Source organism: Haliotis rubra, unplaced genomic scaffold (assembly GCF_003918875.1).
Source record: "Haliotis rubra isolate DU_JTF1 unplaced genomic scaffold, ASM391887v1 Scf395, whole genome shotgun sequence".
Classification (NCBI taxonomy): Eukaryota; Metazoa; Mollusca; class Gastropoda; order Lepetellida; family Haliotidae; genus Haliotis; species Haliotis rubra.
Window position 1 is genome coordinate 845,067 of NW_025767074.1, and position 26,529 is coordinate 871,595.

At 42.3% G+C, this 26,529-nt stretch overlaps 1 protein-coding gene across 1 annotated transcript; it reads right to left on the reverse strand.

The window, feature by feature from the left end:
- Positions 1 to 26,095, reverse strand: LOC124286888. The gene is given in 14 exon segments (XM_046723327.1): positions 1 to 617; positions 5,741 to 5,814; positions 7,653 to 7,696; positions 7,991 to 8,157; positions 12,291 to 13,210; positions 13,717 to 13,853; positions 15,497 to 15,613; positions 15,805 to 15,977; positions 16,572 to 16,708; positions 16,884 to 17,056; positions 18,273 to 18,336; positions 18,987 to 19,011; positions 19,013 to 19,146; positions 25,413 to 26,095. Coding segments are annotated over 14 exon segments (2,466 nt in total). The 5' UTR covers positions 25,597 to 26,095; the 3' UTR covers positions 1 to 500.
- Positions 26,096 to 26,529: the final 434 nt, after the last annotated feature.

The window sequence follows — 26,529 nt, forward strand, 5'->3', positions numbered from 1 at the left end:
TGCTGCAGAGATAAAGGTCCAGGTAGTATAAAGTATGTATATAGATATATATGTATAGAAAATAATGCTGCATCAGTAATACTGACAGTGTCCACTCAAACTGGACATTTGACCTTCGGCCCTTCGTCGTCATGACGGGACAGTGATGCTAATGAGTTCGGTGTCAATACCATCTCACAAATGACCATCTGGACTGGGACAAATCACAATATCACGCCACATGTGGTTAAACTGACCACTCTCTTTTACTACGTTTACTACGAGTTGGAATATATATTGGATGTAATTTCAAAGCGGTCATTTGTAGTACACCTATTCTTCCAAGTCTGCAGACGTCGGCCTGCACATATTCACCCACGTTCGTGCACGTGACCCCAGGCCGCAAGCACACGGTTGACGGCCCTACTGCCGCCAGCTGGTAACCCGTCACACCATCCTAAGGGCTCGCTAACAGAACTCCGTCACAGCGCCACAACGCAGCGGCGCCACGGGTTCAACAACTAAAACACGGTGTAAGAAGTTCTTTGAGGGAGGAAGGATCTGTACTGTATCTGTCGGCGACGTAGTTCTTCCTTTAGTGCCATGTACTCCTCCACAGTGTACTGCTTCTTCGGTTTCTGAAACAAAACCACTCTTTAATACTTTGATGGTGACTGTTTAACGCCGTATGCGGCAACATTTATGCGTTTTGTAAATACACGAGACCAGCCAGGCCATGCACTGTAGTGATTTAGAATGTTCATCGCGAGCTGAATGCGATAACACGACATGAAACACGTGACCAGGTCTGACCACACACAGACCATCCGACATTGGTTGCTTTGACATCCACAGGTACACCTGTACCAGATTATTCTGATTGAATTTCTTTGTTAGTTGTTTAACGCCGCACTCAGCAATATTCCAGCTATATGGCGGTGGTCTATAAATAATCGAATCTGGACCAGGAAAATTTAGTAATCAGCATGAGCATCGATCTATACAACTGGGATACGACGACCAAGTCAGCGAGCCTGACCACCCTATCCCGTAAGTATTCTAATTGAAAGAGCGTAGACTATTGCGACAATTCACCCACATTTGTTTCATTCTCTTGAAGAGAGTGTGATGATGATTTTACGGATTTAAGCAGTATTCCTAAAATATCATGTCTTGGACACTAGACATTAATTAGCTTCACTTATTATTATTATTCTATTAGAGGAATTGAACCCAGGTCTTCGGCATCACCAGCGAACGCTTTCACCACTATGCCACCCTTGTCCGTAATCAAAACCGGGTCTTCAGCGTGACGAGCGAACCACTCTAACCACTAAGCTATAAGGCTCCTGTCTACTAATGTCTCAAAATTGCCAGCAATCGTGTACCAACAATTGAACAGGTCACGCAAGTTGCAACTTAAGACCCAATTATTCAAAGTAAAAACACTCGATTTATCGAGATGTTCCTGCACACGAGAGAAATATTCCATCTTCTAAGTATCCTTGCAGGCAACAACTTTAACTGCCACCTTTTCAGCTGATGTGGAGCACAGTTTGACAGACAGATTGTTCTTCATCGTGTGCACGTATAAAAAAAGGATTTATCAAAATAACACTACGTTGAAATGCTGCTTCAAATTTTGATTCTTGTTGTTTTTTGTGAACAATTAAATTACAGGAAAATATCATAAACATGCTCTGATTATATCTTATTATTTTTTGTCAGATAAATTGCACTAAAACAGCATTAAATTCGTGATGAAAAGGATGGTCGACGTCATGTCAATGTTATTTTATCACGCCTTCGCTCCACATGCATGTCAGCGTCTACTTGAGGATTTTGCGTGATATAGGTGTCCCACGGACTTTCGTTTTGCTTTTCGAAAAATATAAATACCCTTTGGCAACATTTACATAATTCGTTGTAGATAATGCTTAAAACTGCGGTGGTGATGACTTGGCAATCGAAATATAGCACAGACAAATTCATTTTATCTTTCAGCATCACAAGGGGCGGTAGGGTAGCCTAGTGTACTTTACTAAGAAAGTGTAATCCCAAATATAACATATGTTACGTAGAGCACGGTTTTTTTAATCACTTTCACATAGTGGTGGCACCAGTCATAAACACACGCAAAGGCTGGTAATTCGGTCACTTGAACAAACTCGATAACGTATGGTACATGTCAAAACAAGAATTGCATCAGACATCATTATTTTTCTTGAATATATTGCACTGCGGAAAACACAAGCATTTGTGAACCAGAAATTACTAATTATTTTTCTTGCCTTTCAATTTCCAGGATTGTAAAAGTTTAAGCTGATCCTGTGACCTTTTGATAATCCACATAGTTTTAATGCAAATTGTCTCAAATACTTTCTGTGAATATAACGTAAGTAGTCTCGGAAGAGCTTTAGAAGCCAGAAGAAAAAAGGCGAAGATAGGTCTTCAGCTTTCAGAGCCATGTCAACTTTTGGTAGTACTGATGTATGGTGTTCGTACATGTCTTCCTCAGTTGACAAGGGCGTTGGGTAGCCTAGTGGTTAAAGCGTTCACCCGTCACGCCAATTCCCGACATGGGTACAAAGTGTGAAGTCCAATTCTGGTGTCCCCCGCAGTGATATTGCTGGAATATTGCTAAAAGCGGCGTAAAACTAAATTCACACCCGATTCCTAACATGGGTACAATGTGTGAAGCCCATTTCTGGTGTCCACCGCCGGGCCCGCCGTGATATTGCTAAAAGCAACCGTGACTTGACATATAGGCCTTATGCCAGTGGCATTAATTATTTTGTCAGTTACACGCAGTTCTTTCGTCAGTGCACGGTACCAGTTGGATATTTAATTTATGGTTCATGGACATCGGTGAGTGGCACGTAACACCATGTAAGCCCACGTTACACCAGATAAACCCACGTAACACCAGATAAACCCACGTAACACCAGATAAACCCACGTAACACCCACATAAGAAAGAAATGTGATTCAGACTGTGAATCATGTCTGAAAAAGTACGTGTCAATATTGAATAGAGCTGCATGTGAAACCAGTGAGTTTTGTTTTACACCGCTTTTAGCAAAATTCCTGCAATATCACGGCGGGGGACACCAGAAATGTGCTTCACATGTTGTGCCTGTGTGGGGAATTGAACCTGGGTCCTCGACGTGACGAGCAAACGCTTTAACCACTAGGCTACCCTACCATCCCCGCATAAAAGACCGGGTTCCATCATTCCTGAAATGGGTCAAGCCTCAGAGTGGAGGACATGTGAGTTCTGGCATATCAGCAGAAATCCAGGAACCAGATGTAAATGAGATTATGTCCAGCTATAATTATGATAGTTGGATAACAATGTATGGATGACTGATCAGATTCTCTCATGATCTTTAACATGTCTTTATACAATTATCTCTTTTCGCGAGTGTTATATAAACAAGAAAATAACGACATGAACATGAGTGGCTGAAATATTACCTTGAGTGCATTGTGAAGCAAACAGTTCTTTTGTTACCTTAAGAACAAGACTTTACGATAGAGTCATGGTCATCACGATAGCTTATAGACATCGTAATTCGGGTTTCCAAAGGATTGAGTGGGCATATGATAATCATCTTGTTACTACTCGATAGGTTAGTGGGTCGCAGTGACGAAAAACGTGACTGTTTTAAGAAAACATGGCATCTAAAAAGTCGGTTTTATTGGAAACATATTTTTTTTCGCACGCTGTCTGTGAATTTGAATAAATGGACAACATCGCCGTCAATAGGATAATGTCGAAAGTTGTTACACTTGAAATGTCAACATTTTGGAATGATGAGGTTAAACTATGGATTAAACGATCGAATACTCAGGTACATACCAAACAGTTGGGGTACAATACTTGGGATATAACATATACTCGTATGTAGAAATACTCGGGTATAGGATATGCTCGGGTATATCCTTTTGGGAAATATCGGGGTATTCGCTTTGAACGAAATGGCTAGTTTCATTTAATGTAGGATGAGATGACTGATTAAGGTTTTACGCCGCTTTTAGCAATACTCCAGCAATATCACGGCGGGGGACACCAGAAATGGGCTTCACACATTGTACCCACGTAGGGAATCGAACCCGCTTCTTCGGCGTGACGAGTGAACGCTCTCACCACTAGGATACCCAACCATCATCGATGAGATGAACAATGTGCTCATCAAGGAAAAAGGAATTCCCCACATGGTTACAACGTGTGGAGCCCATTTCTGGTGTCCTCCGCCGTGATACTGTTTGAATATTGATAAAGGCGGCGCAAAACCAAACTCATGTACTCTTCAGTTGACATATACTAGTATGTGGTATGAATTAAACTTTCACATACACCTCGGTCTTTCGTACCAGTTTGATATTTGTATTTATGTTCCATGATACGTCATGAGTGACAAGTAACACCATCTAGGCTTTATACACCCACGTTAGAAAGAAACGTGATTCAGTATGTGAATCATGTCTGAAGACGTATGTGTCAGTATTGAATAGAGCTTCATGTGAAAAGATTGATTGATTGATTGATGTTAGTTTAACGCCGCAGACAGCAATATTCCAGCTGTATGACGGCGGTCTGTAAATAATCGAGCCTGGACCAGACAATCCTGTGATCAACAGCATGACCATCGATCTACGTAATTGGGATACGATGACATGTGTCAACCAAGTCAGCGAGCCTGACCACCTCTCGAAGATGAACCCTTACGACAAGCATAGGGTGCTGAAGACCAATTCTTACCCGGAACTTCACGGGTTTATAATAGCAAAACCTGGGTTCCATCATTCCTGGAAGTGGAAGATTGGAGGACATGTCAGTTTTGGCATATCAGCAGAAATCCAGGAACCAGGAGATTTTGTCCAGTTATAATTATGAAAGTTGGATAACAATATATGGATGAAAAACTTCTTTATTACAATGAGAGCGGTCTCACCGTAATAAAGAAGTAGTTCATCCATACATTGTTGTCCTTCCTTACTACGCCAACGTCCAAATGCCCCTCAAAGTATATAGTTATAATTATCAAGACGGTCTGCTTGTATAAAACTGACAACATGCACGGAGTGAACACCACTACCGTCAACTCGCAGTTTCCGTTTTGCTGAATATTTCGGAATATATACATCACACAAATTTAATGCCTTGACACATAAACAGACCCGTGCCAGTTATATTCGGACACTTGACGTAATTTCCATAGACTTACATCTTTGTCCGACTAATGTAATTTCAGACAGGATATCTCGACCAAGAGTACAAGCTTACTTTTCACATTATACTTGAGTTTGCCTACTGAAATATAGGGGGCGTTGAAGTAGTTTTGTGTTTCCCGAGCTCGCTCGAATCTGAAAGATCGGGTTCGTGTTATTGACGAGCCAATGGTATTTAGCATAAAAGAATAGAGATATACACCGGAGAATCTATGATGATCCAACGAGACCCATTAAATATGCAGAAGCCATATGAAAGCGAATGCGGCTAATTGCGTACTGAAATAATGGGGGCGTTGAAGTAGTTTTGTCTTTCTGGAGTTCGCTCATAGCTGAAAGATCGGGTTCGACTCCTAAAGTAAGGTTCAACGTCAACAACTAATCGTGGTGTACGCCGACATGATATTTCATGATTACTGGACATTGAGATGTGCAGTGTACTCTCTCAATGCCGAAACTAGACACCAATTTAAGACTATTTCAATCTGTTCAACGAAATTCAGGCCCGGATGCAATCACAGCCTACCTTTTCTACGAATCGGCGTCGTGAATTCCGACCAGTGCTAGAATGGGCGGACTTTCGGAGTTTTTTGTTGGACTCTGTTCAAGAAAAGAATAAAGAATCGTTGAAAAAAAAACACATACAAAAGAGCAATTGGTGTTGAGTGACTGAGTGAGTTTAGTTTTACGCCACACTCAGCAATATTCCACCTATATGGCGGTGGTCTGTAAAGAATTGAGTCAGGACCATACAATCCAGTGATCAAAAGCATGAGCATCGATCTACGCAATTGGGATACGATGACACGTGTCAACCAAGTCGGCGAGCCTGACCACCCGATCCCGTTGGTCACCAATTCTAACCCGAATTTCCACGGGTCCATTTGGTGTTGAATATTGTTAGGTGTAAATTATGGCGTTAAATCAATCGAGCATGAATAGAGACATGGGTTCTTAATTGTTCTACAACACTGATACAAAGCTCACACAACCATTCACTGATATCTAAACCGAAACATGAGTCGCATTAACCTATTCAGACAATGACCTACTTTTCAGTCGATCCGAATTTTCTCGTGTGAAAGTGAAAAGAGACACGACAAGTAACTATGGTTACACTGAATTAGCAGAAAATGGTATTTACAAGTTAAATTTCATTTTAAACTTTAATAACATCGTATTTCTATATTGTATGGCGAGGTATAGGCAGCATGTCGTTAACTAAGACGTCAGAGACTGCCCCTGCTTGATGAGGTCGAAAAATGATTCACAATTCACAATTCACAATTCACTGGTTACACCTGTTATGTGTTCTTTGCGCTAATTCAATGTAGTTTTGTAACGCACAGTGTGATTGATATAATATCAATTTCCGTACCAGACCGCCAAACTTTTATTTTAAATCAAAAGACTGTTATAAAGGAATGTAATTTTTACATGGACAAACATGTTTGTCTTTGTGAGTGAGTTTAGTTTTACACCGCTTTTAGCAATATTCCAGCAATATCACGGCGGAGGACACAATGGGCTTCACACATTGGACCCATGTGGGGAGCCGAACTCGGGTTTTCGGCGTGGCGAGCGAACGCCTTAACCACCAGACTACCCACCGCCTCTCCTATTAAGACAGCGGAATGAAGTCCACGCGATACAACTGTAAATGGTTGTAAATGAGACGACACGGCATACAATGCAGAGCTGATCATTAATTCCGTTCCATTGACACGACACTAAATATAGCCATCGAATCAACACAGGGGATATCGGGTAACAGGGGAAATAACCCGTATTTGTGTGTATTGTCTCAAATACAACGTCGAACGCCGGGCACAGTAAGGACTTCCTTCCATTTGCTTTATTTATACTCTAGAAAAAATACATTTTTGTGCTTGAAGTGCATTATGAACCTTACTAAAATCCTATACTTCAAGCATATTGTGAGCGCTCTCGAAAGGCGTCGCTATTTTGAAGAAAAATTTTGGTTGGTTCTTGATTGTAAGTTCTTTAGCGACACTTGATGGTTGGAATAATGCCGATGTGACGTAAAGCCAAACTCAACTCAACTTTAGCGACATAACTTCCGTTAACGATAAGGAGATCGTGACGTCACTTCCGCAACGAACGTTTGGTAGCACATGAGATCAGGATATAACCATTGGAGTGAAATAGGGATATAAGAAAGCTAGATCATACGGGATGGATACCGGTGATGTTGTCGATCGTTTGATCGTGCAACAAACTGAGATTTGACTTAACACCATATTTACACGTTGTGTTATGGACGAGTCAATGGTATTTAGCATAAAAGAATAGAGACTAATACACTTGAGAATGATGTTCTAACGAGACCAATAAATATACAGAAGCTGTATGGTTATGGAAAGCGAATGCAGCTAACAGTAGGATTATCTGAGAGAATTAACACATGCAAAACACACCTGGATTAGGGTCCACTTCAGAAACTAGGTCATATATCCGGGTACTGACAAAAAGAAACACAATGCGCATGCGTTAGGTTCGTGCAGAAGGCCCATGCAAAGAATGGCGTTTTCTGGGATATAATAGTGGTTATTGTTGTGATTACTGAAGCAACGTTACATCGGGTACACATCAGCAGACAATCATGCATAATAAAGCAGTAACTGTACGACAGATACAAGAAACATCACTTTACAAAAACATGAATACAATACGTTATCAAACCACGAACGAAAGTACAATACAAACATATTGCTTCTCATCATATATCATTGCCATGGCAACAGCTTGACGTTACCTTGACATCGGAGAACCTGCCATGGTTGAGTACGCCCTGTTCCTCACATCAACGTCGGACGTCACATCGTCGTCGTCGCAGCGGTAAGTGTAGAAGGCGACGCTCCGGGTCGTATCCCTCATTCTCATGTGAACTTTGTTGCCAGGCCTTGGCTTCCGCTCATCCTGCTGAGTGAGTTGAGTGGGTGAGTGAGTGAGTGAACGAGGGAAGGAGGGATCGAGAGAGCGAGGGAGGGAGGGAGGAAGGGAGCGAGGGAGAGAGGGAGGGAGGGAGGGAGGGAGGGAGGGAGAGAGGGAAGGAGGGAGCGAGGGCGAGGGAGGGAGAGAGGGAGAGCGAGCGAGCGAGCGAGCGAGTGTTATTGTTAAATGTAAGAGTCCAGTTTGAAGGGAACAATAGGCCTTTACCACTTAAAATAGTGAAACACGCAAAATTGTGCCGACAGCGGTCAAATGTAAAATTAATATTAACGTTAACATCACTAGAAAATGTATACAAAACGATAATAAATGTTATTTCCCATCCTAGTCGACATTATACCAGTTTTATCAGTGCGTAGGTGATGGATGGGATGGGGTGATGTGAAGGGTTGGTGAGGGCGGTGTTGTTTGCTGATGGCTGGGTGATGTGACGGCTGGGTGTGGTTTGGTGGGTGAGGGTGGTGATGATTGGGTGTGTGGGTCTGGGTGGATGAGTGCGTTTGGGTGATGTGATAGGTGTGGGTGGGTGGTGATAGGTGTGGGTGGGTGGTGATGTGTGGCTGTTTCGTTTACACCATAAATTGTGTTTCTGAGGCACTGACAGAAAAATATCATTTTGACATGTACGATAGTTTTTTATTTCGCTGGATGTCGTGTGCGACATTTTCTTCTTCCTAATGCCTTCCTAATAAGGAAATACACCACACTGAGTGTTGAACGAATTGGACAGGAAGTCCTTCCACTGACGGAAGTGTCGAGGACCTCTAACTGTAACACAGGTCAGTTTCAGCCTCCGCTGCTTAATTCAAGTCTGACCAAATATGAAGAAACTTGCAGGTCTTCAAAATCTGTCTCGACAGTTAACAGCGAGTGGTGAAATGATTAGTTTTGCATCAACCCTCACAATATCCAGAGTTGTGACAATACGGCACAGTTGAGCCATGGCGTCACACAGGCAAACGCGAACGATGAACACGCCATGGTGAAATTACAATATTTTTACATATCTTTTCCTTGTAATTCTTCATCATATAATTCAATTTCTCAAGAATAAAATATTCTTAAAATTACAACTTGTGCGAACACCAATTCCGGTATATATTAATTTTCAAGTCACTCTGAATCATGGAAAGTATAATGCACAAGTATTTTATATCGTCGCTGTCCTGTCAAAACCTCGTATCCGACATTTATTAAGTTTTGAGATAATCGAAAAAAACTGTTTCATTTCTTTATGTGCAAACTTAACACAATGAGTTTTCAACCATAACTTTGCATCATTATGTGCGGTGAAACCAAATATGTTTGGCAACTTAATTCCAAAGGATTAGGTCTGAACGAAAATTACGAGGTTATTATTATTAAATAGGATATTTTGAAAACAGGTGATTGCACTTAAATGTATTCAAATAACTATTAAACAGGAAGATGAGGCTGTCTAGTGTCTGATCAACGAGCCACAACAATTATAGCATTATCAAATACAACGTTTAAACAAGAAAAAGATCATTTTATGGCCCAAGGCTCATTTGCATGCCTTGTTTTATCGGTGTAAGAAAATGCTAAATGGACCAGTTATTCATGACTGCTGTTGCGTGATTTATTGTAGGGGGCCCTAATCAATTAAAACTTCATCTCATTTACAGTATCGTCTCTAAAGACATCTCACGGGGCTCTGTACCTGTACTGACCATACAGTCAAACTCCTTAAAATGAGCAAACATTGCTACAAAGCCTTTGTAAACTTAAAGATAAAGAATGGAACGAATTGTAACACATGTTCTGTATCAACCCTGATTACATAAGTCTTAGCCAACTATTGGGCACAACTCTGTACGTGCATGCAGGCACCTTCCCCGAAGTCTGATAACTGATAGAACAAGTAGGAAACAACCGTCAGGACATATGGTCCAGTCACCATGTTTCAACAGTGATAAGCTTCTCATAATTATATCGGCCTCTGACAAACTCCTTAGAATGAATAAACACCCATGAAATACCATTGTAACTTAACTATTTGTAACATAAAACAGGTCCCCTCTCCTAGCGCTACATTCTGAATTATGAACATATTGCAATAACAGCTTAAAACCATACAGTTTGACACTACTTCAACCAAACTGTTCTAATAGTAATTGCCACGAGCAGTTGCAGCTTTCAGTATGGTGGAAACGCTAAAATTAAGTCAAGGCAAACCACTGTAAAAAACAACCGAGAAAACCCGACCTGACCCCACATGGACAAGATATTGGAGTTTTTCAAATATAACAGAGCGTTGACCATAAGTGGCTTTTGCAGTATGGCCCAGTCGACGGCCATATTGGATTTATAGCTGCTTGAACAGATTGAACTATCAGTGTTGCCTTATATATATTTTTAGTAGCTTCTAGAGAAGAAGATGTAATTATCCGACAGCCTACGATCGTGAAAAGTTGATTTGATCGCTAAGACGTTTATCGTTTTTTTAACGTTGTTTTACAAATGGCAGCGATACATGCAAAGCTGTTTCGCTAGATCGTATGTCCACGGAAGGTCATTATAATGTAAATCGAACCTTCAACAAACGAAATTATTGTTTTGTGTCGACATGCGCAAGGGAATAGCTCGGGAAGCAATCTTGAACATTGAAAGCATGAACCATTCTCTTGCACAGAAGGATAGTGTCACGTCCTGTCGGGCATAATCAACATCGTGTTCAGATACTATAGCACCTTTAGAAAATCTGATAGCGGCCTTGAAGCGAATGTTCCACCTAAACGAATACATCCAGAACATATGGGAATCTGGGATCAACAGGTGGTGTCCCACCTAAACGAATTCAACACAAAGGCCTAAACGAATACAGAAAATGGAATTATGGTTCTAATTAACTAATCATCCCGAACATATGGGAATCTGGGATCAACAGGTGGTGTCATTCAACACAAAGGCTGAGTAAATGAATACTGTTCTGTATCTATTACCACAAACGTGTGTGAGTGAGTGAGTGAGTATAGTTTGACGCCGCTTTTAGCACTATTCCAGCAATATCACGGCGGGGAACACTGGAAAGGGGCTCCGCACATTTTACCAAAGTAGGGATTCGAACCCGGCCTTCAGCGTGACGAGCGAACGCTTTAACCACTAGGCTACCCAACCGCCCCAGAAACGTGTGTGAAGCCACCATGCCCTCATACATGTATTCCCAGTAATAAGACGTGTAAACAACAGTTTATTATGTTTTAAGAGTTATTTGTACATCCGACTGTAGCAGGATTCATTCCTACTCCCCCTGTTGCAATAAGAGCACGTTTTAAGCGGTGTTTCCTTAACTTATGACCGCAGAATCTTTGCACTTGTACACAGCTGGCTTAAAAATAAGCAAATCGTTTCAAGTTTTAACACAAATGCGCTATCACGTAACTGGACCTCTGTTCGGCCACAGGAAATACTGGCATGTTGCCACATCGTTGTGCTGCTGTTCATGTCAAGCAATAGAAAACATATTTTTTATGCAAACTGTGAGACTAGCAGGTGAATCCGGTAGGGCATTATAGGTTCGATGATCCGATGATTTTATTTTAAACCCATTTTATGGACTATCCAACGTAGTTACGTTTTATACTATAACATTATATGTTTACTGAAATTATTTCGATAAACAAATGTGTCCTGTGAACTAAACTACAGGTACAGGCAAACTGTTTAAATGTCTCATTCGAAATTTCGATCGTATATTCTTATTCCACCCTTATTCCGAACAACTTCGATCCGTTGAGACGGATGAAGGAAGAGCCAATAAAATCGTTTGTTTTCATTTTCATCACGCTTGAAAAGGCTTAATCAAGGGCCATGACACTAAATGATGCCGTACCACTGAACAGACACAATTTTTTTTTAAAAATTTAAACATATATCTTAACTGATAAATTCCTAAATTCCTCTTTATTTGGAAAACCAGGAGTTCGGATTTGGCGCTGACAAACCTAGAATCACACATATTCAGGAACTCGAAACCGAAATCATGTATGTCACGTATAAGGGAGGCAATTTGCATATGAATTACGGAGCCTTACAAGCCAAGGGTCAAGAAAAGACTAAAGAACAATCATATTTCAACGTACCAACACCCCTTGATATCTGTGCAGCTTGACCGCTCTCTTCACCCCTGCTGACCGCGTCTCCGGGTCGTCCAAGCTGCTGTGCCAAGCCTGTATCCTCTCCTCCAACCGAGTTAACGCCACGTCTCCGATTGACAACGCCGCCTCATCCCCACTGTCGGCATCCTCCGCCAACATCGGCGACAACGTCTGCCCACTGCCGGTGGATTCTCTGCCCTTGTTGTCATTGACCTGAAACAAGGTGGCGTCCTGGAGAAGGTCCTCCGGATCATCATCAGCAGTCTGGTACGTTATCTTAGGAGGAAACTGAGCGTTCTGGAAGGTGGGAGTTGGGGTTTTCCCTGGTTCTGTTATAAAAGGATTATGTGTTAAGGACATCTCCGGATGGGGCAAGCCTCCATAATCCTCCTGGGTATTCGCTTTCGACTTGCCAACTTCAGGCAAAGCGCGAGCGCCAAACGTAAACTTTGACTGCGATGTGACCCCGAACTTTGAACCCCCGAACTGTTTGGGTCTCTGGGTACGTCTTTTCTTCTCTTTCTCTCTCATTCTGATCATGTAGAAGACGCTGCCCGGTCCGAACAGGTTGACCAGTGGTCCTTTCTGAAGACTGGCCACCTTCCAACCTGGCTCGTTCGGTTTCTCCGAGGCAGCTGTCTGCTCTGTTTGGTTGTCCCTCTTCTCCTTCTCGTCAAGTGTGTAGAGGAAGTAGCGGAAGAGAGGAAGCTTCTCCTCGCTCAGTCTGGAGAAGTGGAGGCTCAACTTGGTGTGGACGATGTTCTTCATCAACTTGATGGCATTCGGGTTCCTCCGCTCAATCAAGCGGTCGTAGTTCCTCTGGTCAAGTTGATACACTTCTGCTTCCTGTGTGCAGATGACGCTTTCAGCATACGTCGAGAGACCTAGCGCCATCTCTAAGTCACCTGCCAGGGACAACAAAGGAGTTGGTTTAACATACCCACGTGTTATAACTGCCATCAACAAGGGCGTGTTAAAACCGAAATAAATCTTTAAGATCAAAAACGATGTTTGTAAAACAAGAAGTACAAATATTATGCAATGGGATTGAACTGCTCTTGATTAAAGTGCTCTTAGATAAAGTACGTTTGATTGGAGAGCTCGACATATTTACGAACCATTAACACGGTATTCTGCAACACAACCAGATATGCCAGGTACCTTCTCTACCACTGCCGTAAGTCTATATTACAGTATAGGAGGTACGAGAGTCGAAGCGCTACGATAGCTTTGTAAAACGGGACCCGACCTAAAAGCTGACCTAAAATACTCAAGTAATTTCATGATATTTCTTAAATATTCACAAACAGATGTAATTGCTATGAAATATTGATTTTTGTTAAATATAACACAAAAACTACATTTCTATTGCCTAAATGAGTACGAAGCTTATCTTATGGCTTTTACGTACCTATGACGTCGACAGCTCCCATGAGGCAAAGTTCAAGATGGCGGATCGCCGTCTTTTTGCCATCTTGTTGAGGCTGTTTCCGTTTCTGATAAGTCACTTTCTTGTCAACTGCCTTACTCTTCTCCAGGTTCATCTCCCTGGAAATACAAATATTTCGAACATGAGAAACACAAATTAGTAAGAATAATCCCAACACCGCATTGTATCGATATCAGAAGAATCATATCTCATTTCAAAACTAAAAACAATTTCCATTCCAATTTCGTTTAATTTCCGATGTCACATGTACAAATAGAAATGAGAATGTTTTTCACACAAAAACACACTTGACGAATATGAAAAACTCACACGACGAATATAAAAATCTCACATGACGAATATGAAAAACCCATTTGACGAATGAAACCTGCTGAGGCGGGGATTGCCAACATCGATGATGGTGTTGTATACCGTCACTCTGTCATGTGGAATGTTGGTCCAGACTCGATTATTTACAGACCGCCCCCATATAGCGGAAATATTGCTGAGTGCGGCGTAAAACTAAACTCACTCACTCATGTGGAATGTGTGGGTGAGTCAGTGAGTGGGGTTCTACGCCGTATTGATTGGTGTTTTAGGAATAAACGGAACAAGAACAGATTATGAGTGTGCTTCTAAACACCTCGCATCAACTACAAAACCTTCAGCGAACCCTGCTCTCCTTGAAGCACCTTGTGTGGGTATAAGACGGGTATATGCGTTCTTAAAGAGTCCTCACCATATCTCTTTTTGTTTTCTTTTACGTATGCTTCTCTTAACCTGTCACTTGTCCGACCAGCAGTGTCACGAGTAAACCAGGGTGTGACGTGGAAACTGTACCGATGTGGCCTTCTGTCATGCCATATCCGAGGAGAGATCATCCTTAACTGGACATCGATTTAGACAGATGCCAACTTTATGCTAAATCACATATGAGTTCCAGCTAATGCTAACAAACCTTGGGTGGAGTTGCCCTACACTGAGATCTGATTTTAATGACTTCTAAAATGCCAATCAAACAGATGATTTTACAGAGATTCACTTCATTTTCTTCATAAAGAACATGATTAAACCGCACCCCCTATTTAATCAATAGCGTTAACCAGCACCAGAGACAAACCGAAGAAGACATCGATGAAGCATCGTCCTCGACGTTTTTGTTTCGTTGTTGTTTTTTATATTTTTTTTTTTTTTGGTTTTGTTTGTTTGTTTGTTTTGTTTGTTTATTTTGGTTTTGGTTTGTTGTTGTTTCTTTTTGATTGTTTTTTGTTGTTGTTGGGGGTTTTTTTTGGGGGGGTGTCGTCGTATCCCAATTGCGTAGATCGATGCTCATGATGTTCATCACTGGATTGACTGGTCCAGACTCGATTAATTACAGACCGCCTCCATATGGCTGGAACATTGTTGAGTGCGGCGTTAAACAACAATCAATCGATCGATCGACGTTATTTGTTGAAACAGTGATGATAATACTGCCAAGTGTTCTACCTCCAGCGCACACATCCGAGTTTTCAGTTTAACGAGTGTGTGAGTACGCGAGTGAATAAGTGAATGAGAGCATGAGTACGTTAGTGAGAGCGCCAATACGCGAGTGAGTACGCTAATGGAAGCGTTGGTAAGCGAGTGAATACGTTAGTGAATGCGTGAGTGGTAATTATTGGTAAATAATTGAAGCTACATTTGGACGCAAACGCATCGAACCCCGGAGCACGAACCCGCCACCCCAACACACTTGTATTGGTTGCTCTCTCCATGTTCTTACCTCCGGAGTAGTTCTCTGGCCTTCTCCCTCTCCAGCGCTGCGATGTCACCCTTGGGAAACAGGGTGGGGTACTGGACGGGGTGGAGACTCGGGTCCACCACGATCTTCACCTGCCCGCTGAAATAAACAAACGTACGTCACGTCGTCATGACAATATTCCAGCACACAGATTGGACTTAGATGGGAAAGCGAAACCGAAATCGAACCTACGCTTTAACCACTTGGCTACCACACCGCCCTTCATTTCCAACAGCAGGAAAGGTTCCTAAAACTCAGACTAGAGTCCATATGGGTTCAATGTAACTCACCTGATTATGAAATGAAGACCGTCTACGGAGGTATCCTGTTTGATGACTGTGTCTTCAAACTTAAGACTCCTCTTCACCAGACTCATAGCGACCATCCTCTTGTATCGAGGGTTCCAGCCCGAGAATAGTGGGTAGTCGTCCACAAAACCGTACTTCTTCTCGAACTCTTGGGCCTGGAAAGAGAAGTAGATAAAGTGAAGCAGTGAGTTTACTTTTACGCCTCTTTTAGCAATATTCCAGCAATATCACGGCGGGAGACACCAGAAATGGGCTTCACACATTGTACCCATGTGGGGAATTGAACCCGGGTCTTTGGCGTGACGAGCAAACGCTTTAACCACTAGACTACCCCATTTCTGTCACTTCTGTACCGCAAAGGTTACAGTTTATAATGACGACCCATACAACTTCTTCAACAATGACGAAGACCAAGGTTCGACTCCTCACATGGGTACAACGTGTGATACATTTCTGGTGTCCCCCGCCCTGATATTGCTGGAATATTGCTAAAAGCGGCGTAAAACCATACTCACTCACTCACCCTTCAGTAATGAAGATTAGGAAAAGAATGAAGGAGTACTGTTTTGTGCCGCTTCTAGCAATACTTCAATTTTTCTCAAAAATGAGGAGTTTTACGCAACATAATTTGGTTGCTTAGTCGGCACTGTGCTAGGGATCAGGGATCTGATGGTCTGTGTTCGAATCCCAGATTCGCTCTGACTACAACTTGTCAACACCACACACATGTAGGATTTCCCCACACCTACCTGATATGCGTGCAGTGATCTGTTGTACAGGTCTCTGTTCACCATCAACAAATCCGTCGTCTCGTCGGCGATGATGGTGGCGTTGCGGACACTGTCGGCTCTGATGAGCGCAAGTTCGCCGAAACTCTTACCAGCCGCTGTAACAAAGTCAGCAACACGTTATCTACTCAATACATCAGTGAGCAAGGAAATAGTGGTTGATACTCTAACCGTACATTGACTGCGTGACACAAGTTCCTGGCTCGGCCAAGGGACGCGACTCTACCGAACGACCGGGCGCCACCTGTATTTCCGTTTTGTCTATGGACTTACGTATCTTGGCCATGTAGGTTCCATATTTAGACCTGTCCAGAGACTTGAACCCCTCGGAAGCAATAACATTAGCCTCTTCATCTAATTGTTTCTGTTTGATGGACTCGAAGTCGTCTTCGACGAGGTTGGTGTTGATGTGAACGCTGACAGTGCCGGTGAGAATGATGTAGAACCTTACAAAGAACAAGAGTCAGAAAGTGTTTTGGTATTAACGACTTATGGAAAGAACTGTTTGATTGACATTACAGACGTTGACAAATACATTATATATAGTACTTACCAACCATTATCATTTGTTGTCATCTACCCCTCATGCATACCATGTTGTTGTTGGTGGTGGTGGCTGTTTGGACGTTGTTGTTAATCTTATCAAATGTGACTAAGTCTATACTGTACTGCTGTCAGACAACCCTGCATTAGGAATACTAATAACGGAAATATTTATACAGACACCCGTGAATTGATCTTCAGCAACCCATGCTTGACGTAAGAGGCGACTAACGGGATCGGTTGGTCAGGATCGCTGACTTGGTTGACACGTACCATCGCGAAAATCGATCCCAATTGCGTAGATGATGCTCATGGTCCAGATTCGATTATTTACAGACCGCTAGCATATAGCTGGAATATTGCTGAGTGCGGCGAAAACTAATCCCACTCACTCATTTATACAGAAAGACTACGATATATTTCGTAGAGTGGCCATGAAGCTAAATGTACAATGACATTTTTCTTACATAATTTTGTTATGCGCTAGCATGGAAAATACATTAGTACAAGCAAACGTTATGTAATTTGTTTACAAATATGGCTAGGCATAACATAACAATTGCATTTTGGTTATTAAGTAATTTACAAACTTCTGTATGTTATGATTAACATAATAATATTGGGGTATATATCTACTTAATCAGAATAAACAGGGCATTGTAATAGTACATGGTACTAATCCTCGACCATATTGACGCAATGGGCGCACATGGCGGAACTGATATCATCATCTTTGGATCTATAGGTTGGTAGATTTAGTTTACTAATGCAACATGTAAATTTTGTAAGAGATCTGCGAAGTTGCATAGAGGGTAATATTTTAAAATATGTTTCACGGATTTCATGAAATCTTCATATCTCATGCAAAATACCAGAATGCAAGCAATTTATTCGTACTTTTATATCACATAAGTATTGACTGACTGACTGAGTTTGGTTTTACGCCGCTTTAAGCAATATTCCAGCAACATCACGGCGGGGGACACCCAAAATGGGCTTCACGCATTGTACCCATGTGGGGATTCGAACCCGGGTCTTCGACGTGACGATCCAACGCTTTAACCATTAGGCTACCCCACCGCCCTTACATAAGTATTGAAAAGATTGTGAAAAACTCACTTGTCTCCCTTGTCGCCTTGTCTGATGATCGCTGACATTTGTCTGACAATATCCAGCAATATTTCTGAAAGAAAGTGACAGATCGCGCAAATACTTCTGTTAAATGCTAAATAGTCACGTTTAATGCTCAGGTCAGCATGGCCTCTCTGATTCACAATATCTTAACAGCAATATTTAACACATTAAACTCATATTTCTGAAAGAAAGTGACAGATCGCAGTCAAATACTTCTGTTAAATGCTAAATAGTAACGTTTAATGCTCAGGTCAGCATGGCCTCTCTGATGGACACATGGCTAACAAATCTTCTTAACACATTATCACTACACTAATTAACATATTATCACTACTCTAATTAACACATTGTCACTACTCTAATTAACACATTGTCACTATTCCACATTATCACTACTCTAATTAACACATTATCACTACTCTAATTAACAGTCACATTATCACTACTCTAATTAACACATTATCACTACTCTAATTAACACATTATCACTACACTACTGGACACACTTCCACTACTATAATTAACACACATTTTCACAACACTATAGAAATCATTCGTTATTATTCTGTCGAGTTATACCTTGTTATAACACATTATTACTTCTCTTTTTAACACATTCTACTCTACATAACACATTAATATATGGTCATTCTACACTCGAACTCATTACCACTATCCATCTGACCACTGTCAACGCACCTGTTTTCAGCTCCTTGAACAGTTCCGGCTTTCTTCCTGAACCAGGGTAGGATGGTGTCTATCTCACTGTCCCCCCTCTCTGTGGGGGGTTTGTTGATGATGTGCAGCACGCGCTCGTACACGTGCGCCATGATGCCCCAGGAACTGCCACCGCGGCTGCCTGAAACGTCAACACCGTAAGCAAGTCAGTGTAGGTGATGGAGTGTTATGTCACAGTGTATCACCTTGGTCAAGGACCCGTGAAGGTCCGGGTTAGAATATTGATCTTCAGTAACCCATGCTTATCGTAAGAGGCGACTAACGGGATGCTGCTTGCTCACTGGATTGTCTGGTCTACACTCGATTATTTACAGACTGCCGCCATGTAGCTGGAATATTGCTGAGTGCGGCGTAAAACTACTCTCACTCACTCACCTTGGTCAAGGAAGAAGGTGATGCAGGTTTTAGAAATGTACCACTTTAAAGTGAATGCCACAAGGACCGATATGTTGCTTAGCAACCTAGAAGGGCTGGTGGGGTAGCCTAGTGGTTAAAGCGTCCGTCACGCTGAAGGCCCGGGTTCGATTCCCCACATGGGTACAATGTGTGAAGCCAATTTCTGGTGTCGCCTGCCATAATATTGCAGGAATATTGCTAAAAGGGTTTCTGGCACGTCCACGAGGTACAGAAATGACCATCGTTTTATGACACCTTTTTAGCACACATAGTTCATGTCCTTATGGTAATGGGGACCGCCTCCGTGGTGTAGTGGTTAGAGCGTCCACCCGGAGAGCGGAAGGTCGCGGGTTCGATCCCCGACCGCGTCATACCAAAAGACGTTAAAATATGGTACTTGTTGGTCCCTGTCTGGCGCTAGGTATTAATGGGTACAACAAGGACTGGTCGGCTCGGAGTCAGTATAATGTGTCTGAGTGGGGTATTCATGCTTCACTGCGGCATGGTATCTCAGTGGGCTAGCACTATAAAACCAGCTTCAGTCTGGGCTAGTACAAGCAGCCGCACATACACATACACACGCATACACGTCGTCATATGAGCGAAATATTCTCAAGCACGACGTTAAACCCAATTTCACCTCATCTCACCTCACCTCACCTCACCTCACCTCACCTTATGGTAATGTTGGTTATGCTGATAACTGAAACCAGCACACATCGTTAGCTAGCAAAATGGAAAAGGCGTGTTAGATTATCATAGATGATAGAAAATGACGGTGATGTGTACTACACTCCGAACAACGTCGATTTTGCTATATTTCCACATTATGCTAATTAGCGAGTTGTTTGTCACGGAAGCTTATGGCCTCATTCCTCGTATCAGCATAGCATTCAGGAGTGACGTGTTAGCATGTGGTTATCTTTTACCATTCACTAAAACCTGTACCACGAATCTAAGAATAATGGAGATTTACATGTCAATTTGAGGTTTCAAATCACAATAACGATATTAGTTTGTAACAGCAGATTTGAAACAGCATTGCCATGGAAGTTAGATATCAAAGAGTGTCAATTAGAAAGAATGACTTTTCAATTATTTCAAAATGCAGAGTTTTGGTTTCTCAACTATTCATGTATGGAGATCCGTGTCATTGAACAGAAATGAGCACTGTGACGTTATAATAGTGAGTGAGTGAGTATGGTTTTACGCCGCTTTTAGCAATTTTCAAGCAATATCAAGGCGGGGGACACCAGAAATTGGCTTCACATATTTTACCCATGTGGAGAATTGAACCCGGTACATTGGCGGCACAAGCGAACGCTATAACCACTAGACTACCCCACCGCCCCGTTATAATAGTGACGTGTGGTATAAAACAAAGCAATGCAAGGTTTGTTTCCAATGTTTTGTACGTGTGAAATTCCATGTTGTTTTACATGCAGGTTATGTTTCCGTCTACCCTATCCAGTGCCCTATTATTCAATACCTTCGGTCTCAGAAAGAATTTGTCACGGTCAACTGAAAATAGACATGCGCGTTTACTTCAAAATCAAAATTAAGTCAATTTTATCTACATGTGACCTGCACTGAAAATTTCGTCATGGTCATCTCGTAAATCACGGACACAGTGCTGACACTGTAAAGACCAACGAGCAGCCGATCGTGGCACGACAAGGGGAGGCAACTCTTCTATAAGAGCCCCACAATTTCATATACATCATTCACAATGATGTATCTGATCCGAATGCGGTTTCCTTATTTGGCAGAGCCTCGTTTTGAGATTTCCACGATTTCCAGATTTCCATTTGTCAGAACACGCTGTACGAAAGAGCACGCTGCTCGACGTGTTTGAAAGGATTAGAAGGCGCGTAGTGTTGTAATATACAAGTGGTTAGATGTTTCCAATAATACTGATTAATATTTATGTATCCAGTTGAATGAATTGGTCTCAAAATTCTGGACTGGTTATTGTACTAAGTTGCGCAATGGGACGGAACCCAGTCAGCAGGAAACGAGACTGTTATGTAATCAATGTTTTGACTTGCGCGACAATGCGACAATGTCCCAACCAGGATTCCATCATTTTCCCCACTTCCTTGATGTGTTGCGAGGTCATACATACAAACGAAATTTCACATTTTTTCAATGTTCAAGTTGCTTTAGTTTTTGGTGCTTTTAGGGTTTTTTTTTATCTTTTATAGCAATTTAATATGGTATTTACACTTAACAGTAATAGATTGTTAAATTCTGCAATGAACCCATCAAAACACGGCACAAGAAATCAACACATTCCGAGCATCATGATAATGTGTTTACGTGATAATGAGAGAAACTGGCCATTGATCAAGAACCGACTGGCGTTTTATGATCAACGTCCCCGGTCGTTAGACAAAGCAAATCGATATTCCCCACACCTATCAAGCTACCCGTTGTTCATTTATAGCCAGACCCTCACCCATGGGACTACTCGACTACCACGATATGTGTTTTGTAGCCTAAACCGTAATACTAATTTGAAACTGTATCAATTACGACGGTAGACTACGCCAGTAAATACGACATCGCGGGTAACGTGTAATCAGCCTGGCTGTTCGTAGCTGGACATCAATACTCGCAGGAAGACCATTATAAAGTCATTGTTATGTTTCTGTGCCTAACTGCATAACCGTATCCCATTACGTCAATGTGCTACATCCGGGTAGCGTCAGTTAGAGACGTATCGATGTAATCGTACGGAAAGGGTAACCTAATATTTTCAAACCCACGCTTATTTTCTAAATCTTCCTCATTTTGGTCCTAGGCTGGGACTAATTGTCAACATTAGTAAGACTGACCTTTATGTTTCAAACATCACCTTGTTTGTTTATCTAAAGTTTCACAATGTAGATAAATGTAGATAATGTAGATCCGTTAGGAGCTAATCCTAACCCTAAGTTCGGTTTCAGACAAGTCACTAATAATACTGAGATAATGTTTCAGGTTCAGGAGGCACACTAATTTCATTTGAGATCATGTTTCAGTTTCAGACAGGACAGTAAGTACACTGAGATAATGTTTCAGTTTCAGACAAGGCATTATTAGCACTGAGATAATGTTTCAGTTTCAGACAAGGCATTATTAGCACTGATATAATGTTTCAGTTTACACAAGGCATTAAATGTTTCAGTTTCAGGAATTACACTAATGATATCTAGATCATGTTTCAGTTTCGGACAGGACAGTAAGTACACTGAGATAATGTTTCAGTTTCAGACAAGGCATTATTAGCACTGAGATAATGTTTCAGTTTCAGACAAGGCATTATTAGCACTAAGATAATGTTTCAGTTTCAGACAAGGCATTATTAGCACTGAGATAATGTTTCAGTTTACACAAGGCATTATTAGCACTGAGATAATGTTTCAGACAAGGCATTATTAGCACTGAGATAATGTTTCACTTTCAGACAAGGCACTATTAATTTTTTATTAGCACTGTGATAATCAGTTTCAGGAAGTACGCTAATTATATTGAGATGATCTTTTAATTTCAGACAAGTTACCGATTACAACGTCTTGACCACGACTGACGTGGACACCAGCGTGTGGGACGCTGATTCCCTCTAACTTCATCTCAAGTGGTCATACTTGTCAGCAAGCTCCTGGGCTCATTATATAGATGTACATTCAAACTACAGGCATGATATCAACAGTAATCGCCATTCAGTAATGAAGCAAACAGGAGAATCTGTTGATACCGGAAGTAAACTCCCAACTAAGCATATTCTCACTGTCCCGGGTTTCCCATCCTCGAGGATGCAGGGCATTTTATGTGCAGTGTTATATATATCCCAACAGAACGGTGCAATATACTTTTGATAAAGAAAGTTGGTTGGTTGGTTGTTTAAGGCAGCACTCAGGAATATTCCAGCTATATGGAGGTGGTCTGTAAATAATTGAGTCTGGACCAGAAAATCGAGTGATCAACAACATGAGCATCGGTCTACGCAATTGGGGTACGATGACATGTGTCAACCATTAGTCGCCTCTTACGACAAGCATGGGTTACTAAAGATCAATTATAACTTCACGGGGCCCAACTGCAACGAAAATAGCCTGATATTATCTTATCGGCTATAATGTGTTGCACATAAAAAATATGTTTTATTGACGCGATGTATTTTACGTGGGGGTACATACAGATATTTATACTTTTAGCATTCCTGAAGCGGTGACCGTCCTTCTGGTAGGACGATATACACACTACACGGGCAGATATGAGTAAATTCCGCAGCTTAACTTCAACCCCACTCAATAACTAAATGAGTGAGTTGGGTTAGACACCGCTTTGAACAGTATAGAAAAACAGTCATGTAGTTGCCACAATGGTTGTTGATACGTGAAGGAAGTAGAGCTAGGTGCCACCTGTGAACGTTGCTCAGTCTGTTATATACGTAGAGAAATAAATAAAGGAACACAGGAAAATTCAAGCGTTCCTGTATTATTATCCAGTTTTCATCACCACAGCGCTATTCAATGCTGTTGATGAAAACTAGAAAATATTAAAGGAACGCTTGAATTTTCCTGTGTTCCTTTATTTGTTTCTCTGTGTATATCTTATGGTTCATCATGTTGCGGGGCCTGCTTGTCCTTCTGTCCACACGTTTCTGTGGTTAGGTGGTGGGTAGGTCCATGCTAGAGGAAGGTTTTGATGGTATGCCTCTTGCTAGGTTTGGGTAGGTGGTGGGTAGGTCCATGCTAGAGGAAGGTTTTGATGGTATGACTCTTGCTAGGTTTGGGTAGGTGGCTCTATGTTAGAGGATCACAACAAATAGACGAGTTAGTACTCTGTGGGGTTAGACCATCTAGAAAAGGAGGTGGAGGTGGACAAATTCACTCGGATTTTCCCAAGAGGACGTTCTGTGTGCGTCCATGCGTGTGCATTTGCATGCGCGTGTGCGTGTGTGTGTGTCTTTGTGTGTAAAGTAGGGAGTGAGTGATAGACGAGTGATATGTGTCAATACTGTACCGGACAGTCCATTTACGAGGTTCTGGACGGTTGAGGGGATGTGGGTTTGGACGACTGATATTTTCAAAACAGTCATCTGTATTCTCCATAGATGGTGATCTGTACAGTGGGGTTGGGCGGGTATATGTTCCAGCGCACTATCGGACTATCCCCAGAGGCGGGTCTGGAGAGTGGAGGGCGAGTGTAGTTGGGAAAGTGATATGTGCCAGTACTCATCCGGGCTTTCCCTAGGGGGGGATCTCGGATGTGGAGAGCTGTGGGGTTGGGCGAGTGATAGGTGCCAGTATTCTATCGGACTCTCCCCAGAGGCGGGTCTGGAGAGTGGAGGGCGAGTGGAGTTGGGCAAGTGATATGTGCCAGTACTCATCCGAGCTCTCCAAAGGGGTGGATCTCGGCTGTGGAGGGCTGTGGGGTTGGGCGAGTGATAGGTGCCAATATATAAAATAGAAGGCTGGGTGGCGAGTGAGTTCTAGCTCACTGTGTCAATAGTCTACCGAGCAATCTCCCTAGAGGACATCATGGCAGCGGAGGGAGAGTTGGGTTGGGCGAGTGATATGTGCCAGTACTCATCCGGGCTCTCCCAGGTGGTGGATCTCGGCTGTGGAGGGTTTAGGGGTTGGGCGAGTGATAGGTGCCAATATTCTATCGGACTCTTACTAGAGGAGGATTTAGAAGGCTGGGTGGCGAGTGAGTTCTAGCTAGTGATATGTGTCAATAGTCTACCGAAGAATCTCCCTAGAGGACATCATGGCAGCGGAGGGAGAGTTGGGTTGGGCGAGTGATATTGCTCCGGGCTCTCCTTTGAGGAGACACTGTACAGTGGCGGGTGAGTGGGGTTGGGCGAGTGATACATGCCGGTATTCCTCCGGACTCTCCTCGGTTTGGGCGAGTGATATAGTCTAGCTACAGGACTCTCCCTAGAGGGGGATCTGGACAGAGGAGGGCGAGTGGGGTGGTCGTATGATATGTGCCAGTACTCACCCGGACTCTCCCTTGAGGAAGGGTTGGTTTCCCTAGAAGCAGGCGCGGGGGCTTTGCGAAACGGGTTTGACTCCCTCGACTGGGGACTGGTATCCTGAGAGCCCAGCCTGGACTGGGGCGAAAGGCTCTGAGGCTGTGCCATGGTAGATGACGGAGATGTGTCTTTATCGTGAGTTCGCGACATGGTCTATGTTAGAGGTACAGTGTATATGACGCCTGGTCATCAAACTGATTCTCACAGGAATATAGAACTGATACAGACCTGACTCTCATCGACACAGAACTGATTACTATATGAACACAGAACGATGTAATTCTTACATGAACGTAGACCTGATCATCACATATACACCGAGCGTACTTTCACATGAAATCATAATTCATAACAGAGCTGAAATCCAAATTTCAATAGCTGCAGATTGGTTAAATATCCATGTTAGAAAATGTCCCACAAGACAGAAAATCAAGAATCGTTAGATCCAAATTGCAAAGAAATGTTATCAAATCTCAACAGATGCAAAGGCGTTAGGTAAAAACGGATGGTCTTGCATAATATATACCACATTCCAGTTTCACCCCATCATATACTCCAACATCCACGGCGCTGTAGCCACGGGCTCCTCCACGTCTTCATCACGCATCACATAACAAGGACAGCTAGGCACATCCCAAACACTAGTCATCACACGTGTAAAATCATTTCACCTACACGAACACACACTAAAGCCTAGACCTTGGTGTGAGAGTTTTAAAAGAAAGACGGTGGATTAGTCTAAATTCGGAAATGACCCTTCCATCCGTTCCCTCCTTTCGGAATTAAGGTATTCCAGAATTCAGCAGTCCGGCTCATCTACAGGGGGTATCTGAAATCTCGCGACAGTGTCAAATGGTGCTCTAGAGTCAAGATTGGTGACAAAACAATGTCACATGGAGCTCTAAAGTCAACAGGGGTGACAAACCAATGTCACAATGTCATACAACGGATACCCAGTCCTTTCACAGAAGTTAGAAATGGTTAACTTGTCCGCTATTCATATAGCGAAAGCACCGAGCTCTATTGGCACACCTGAACGCTAACTTGTTGTTTATGATCAAAAGCGGGGAACGAATGATCGAT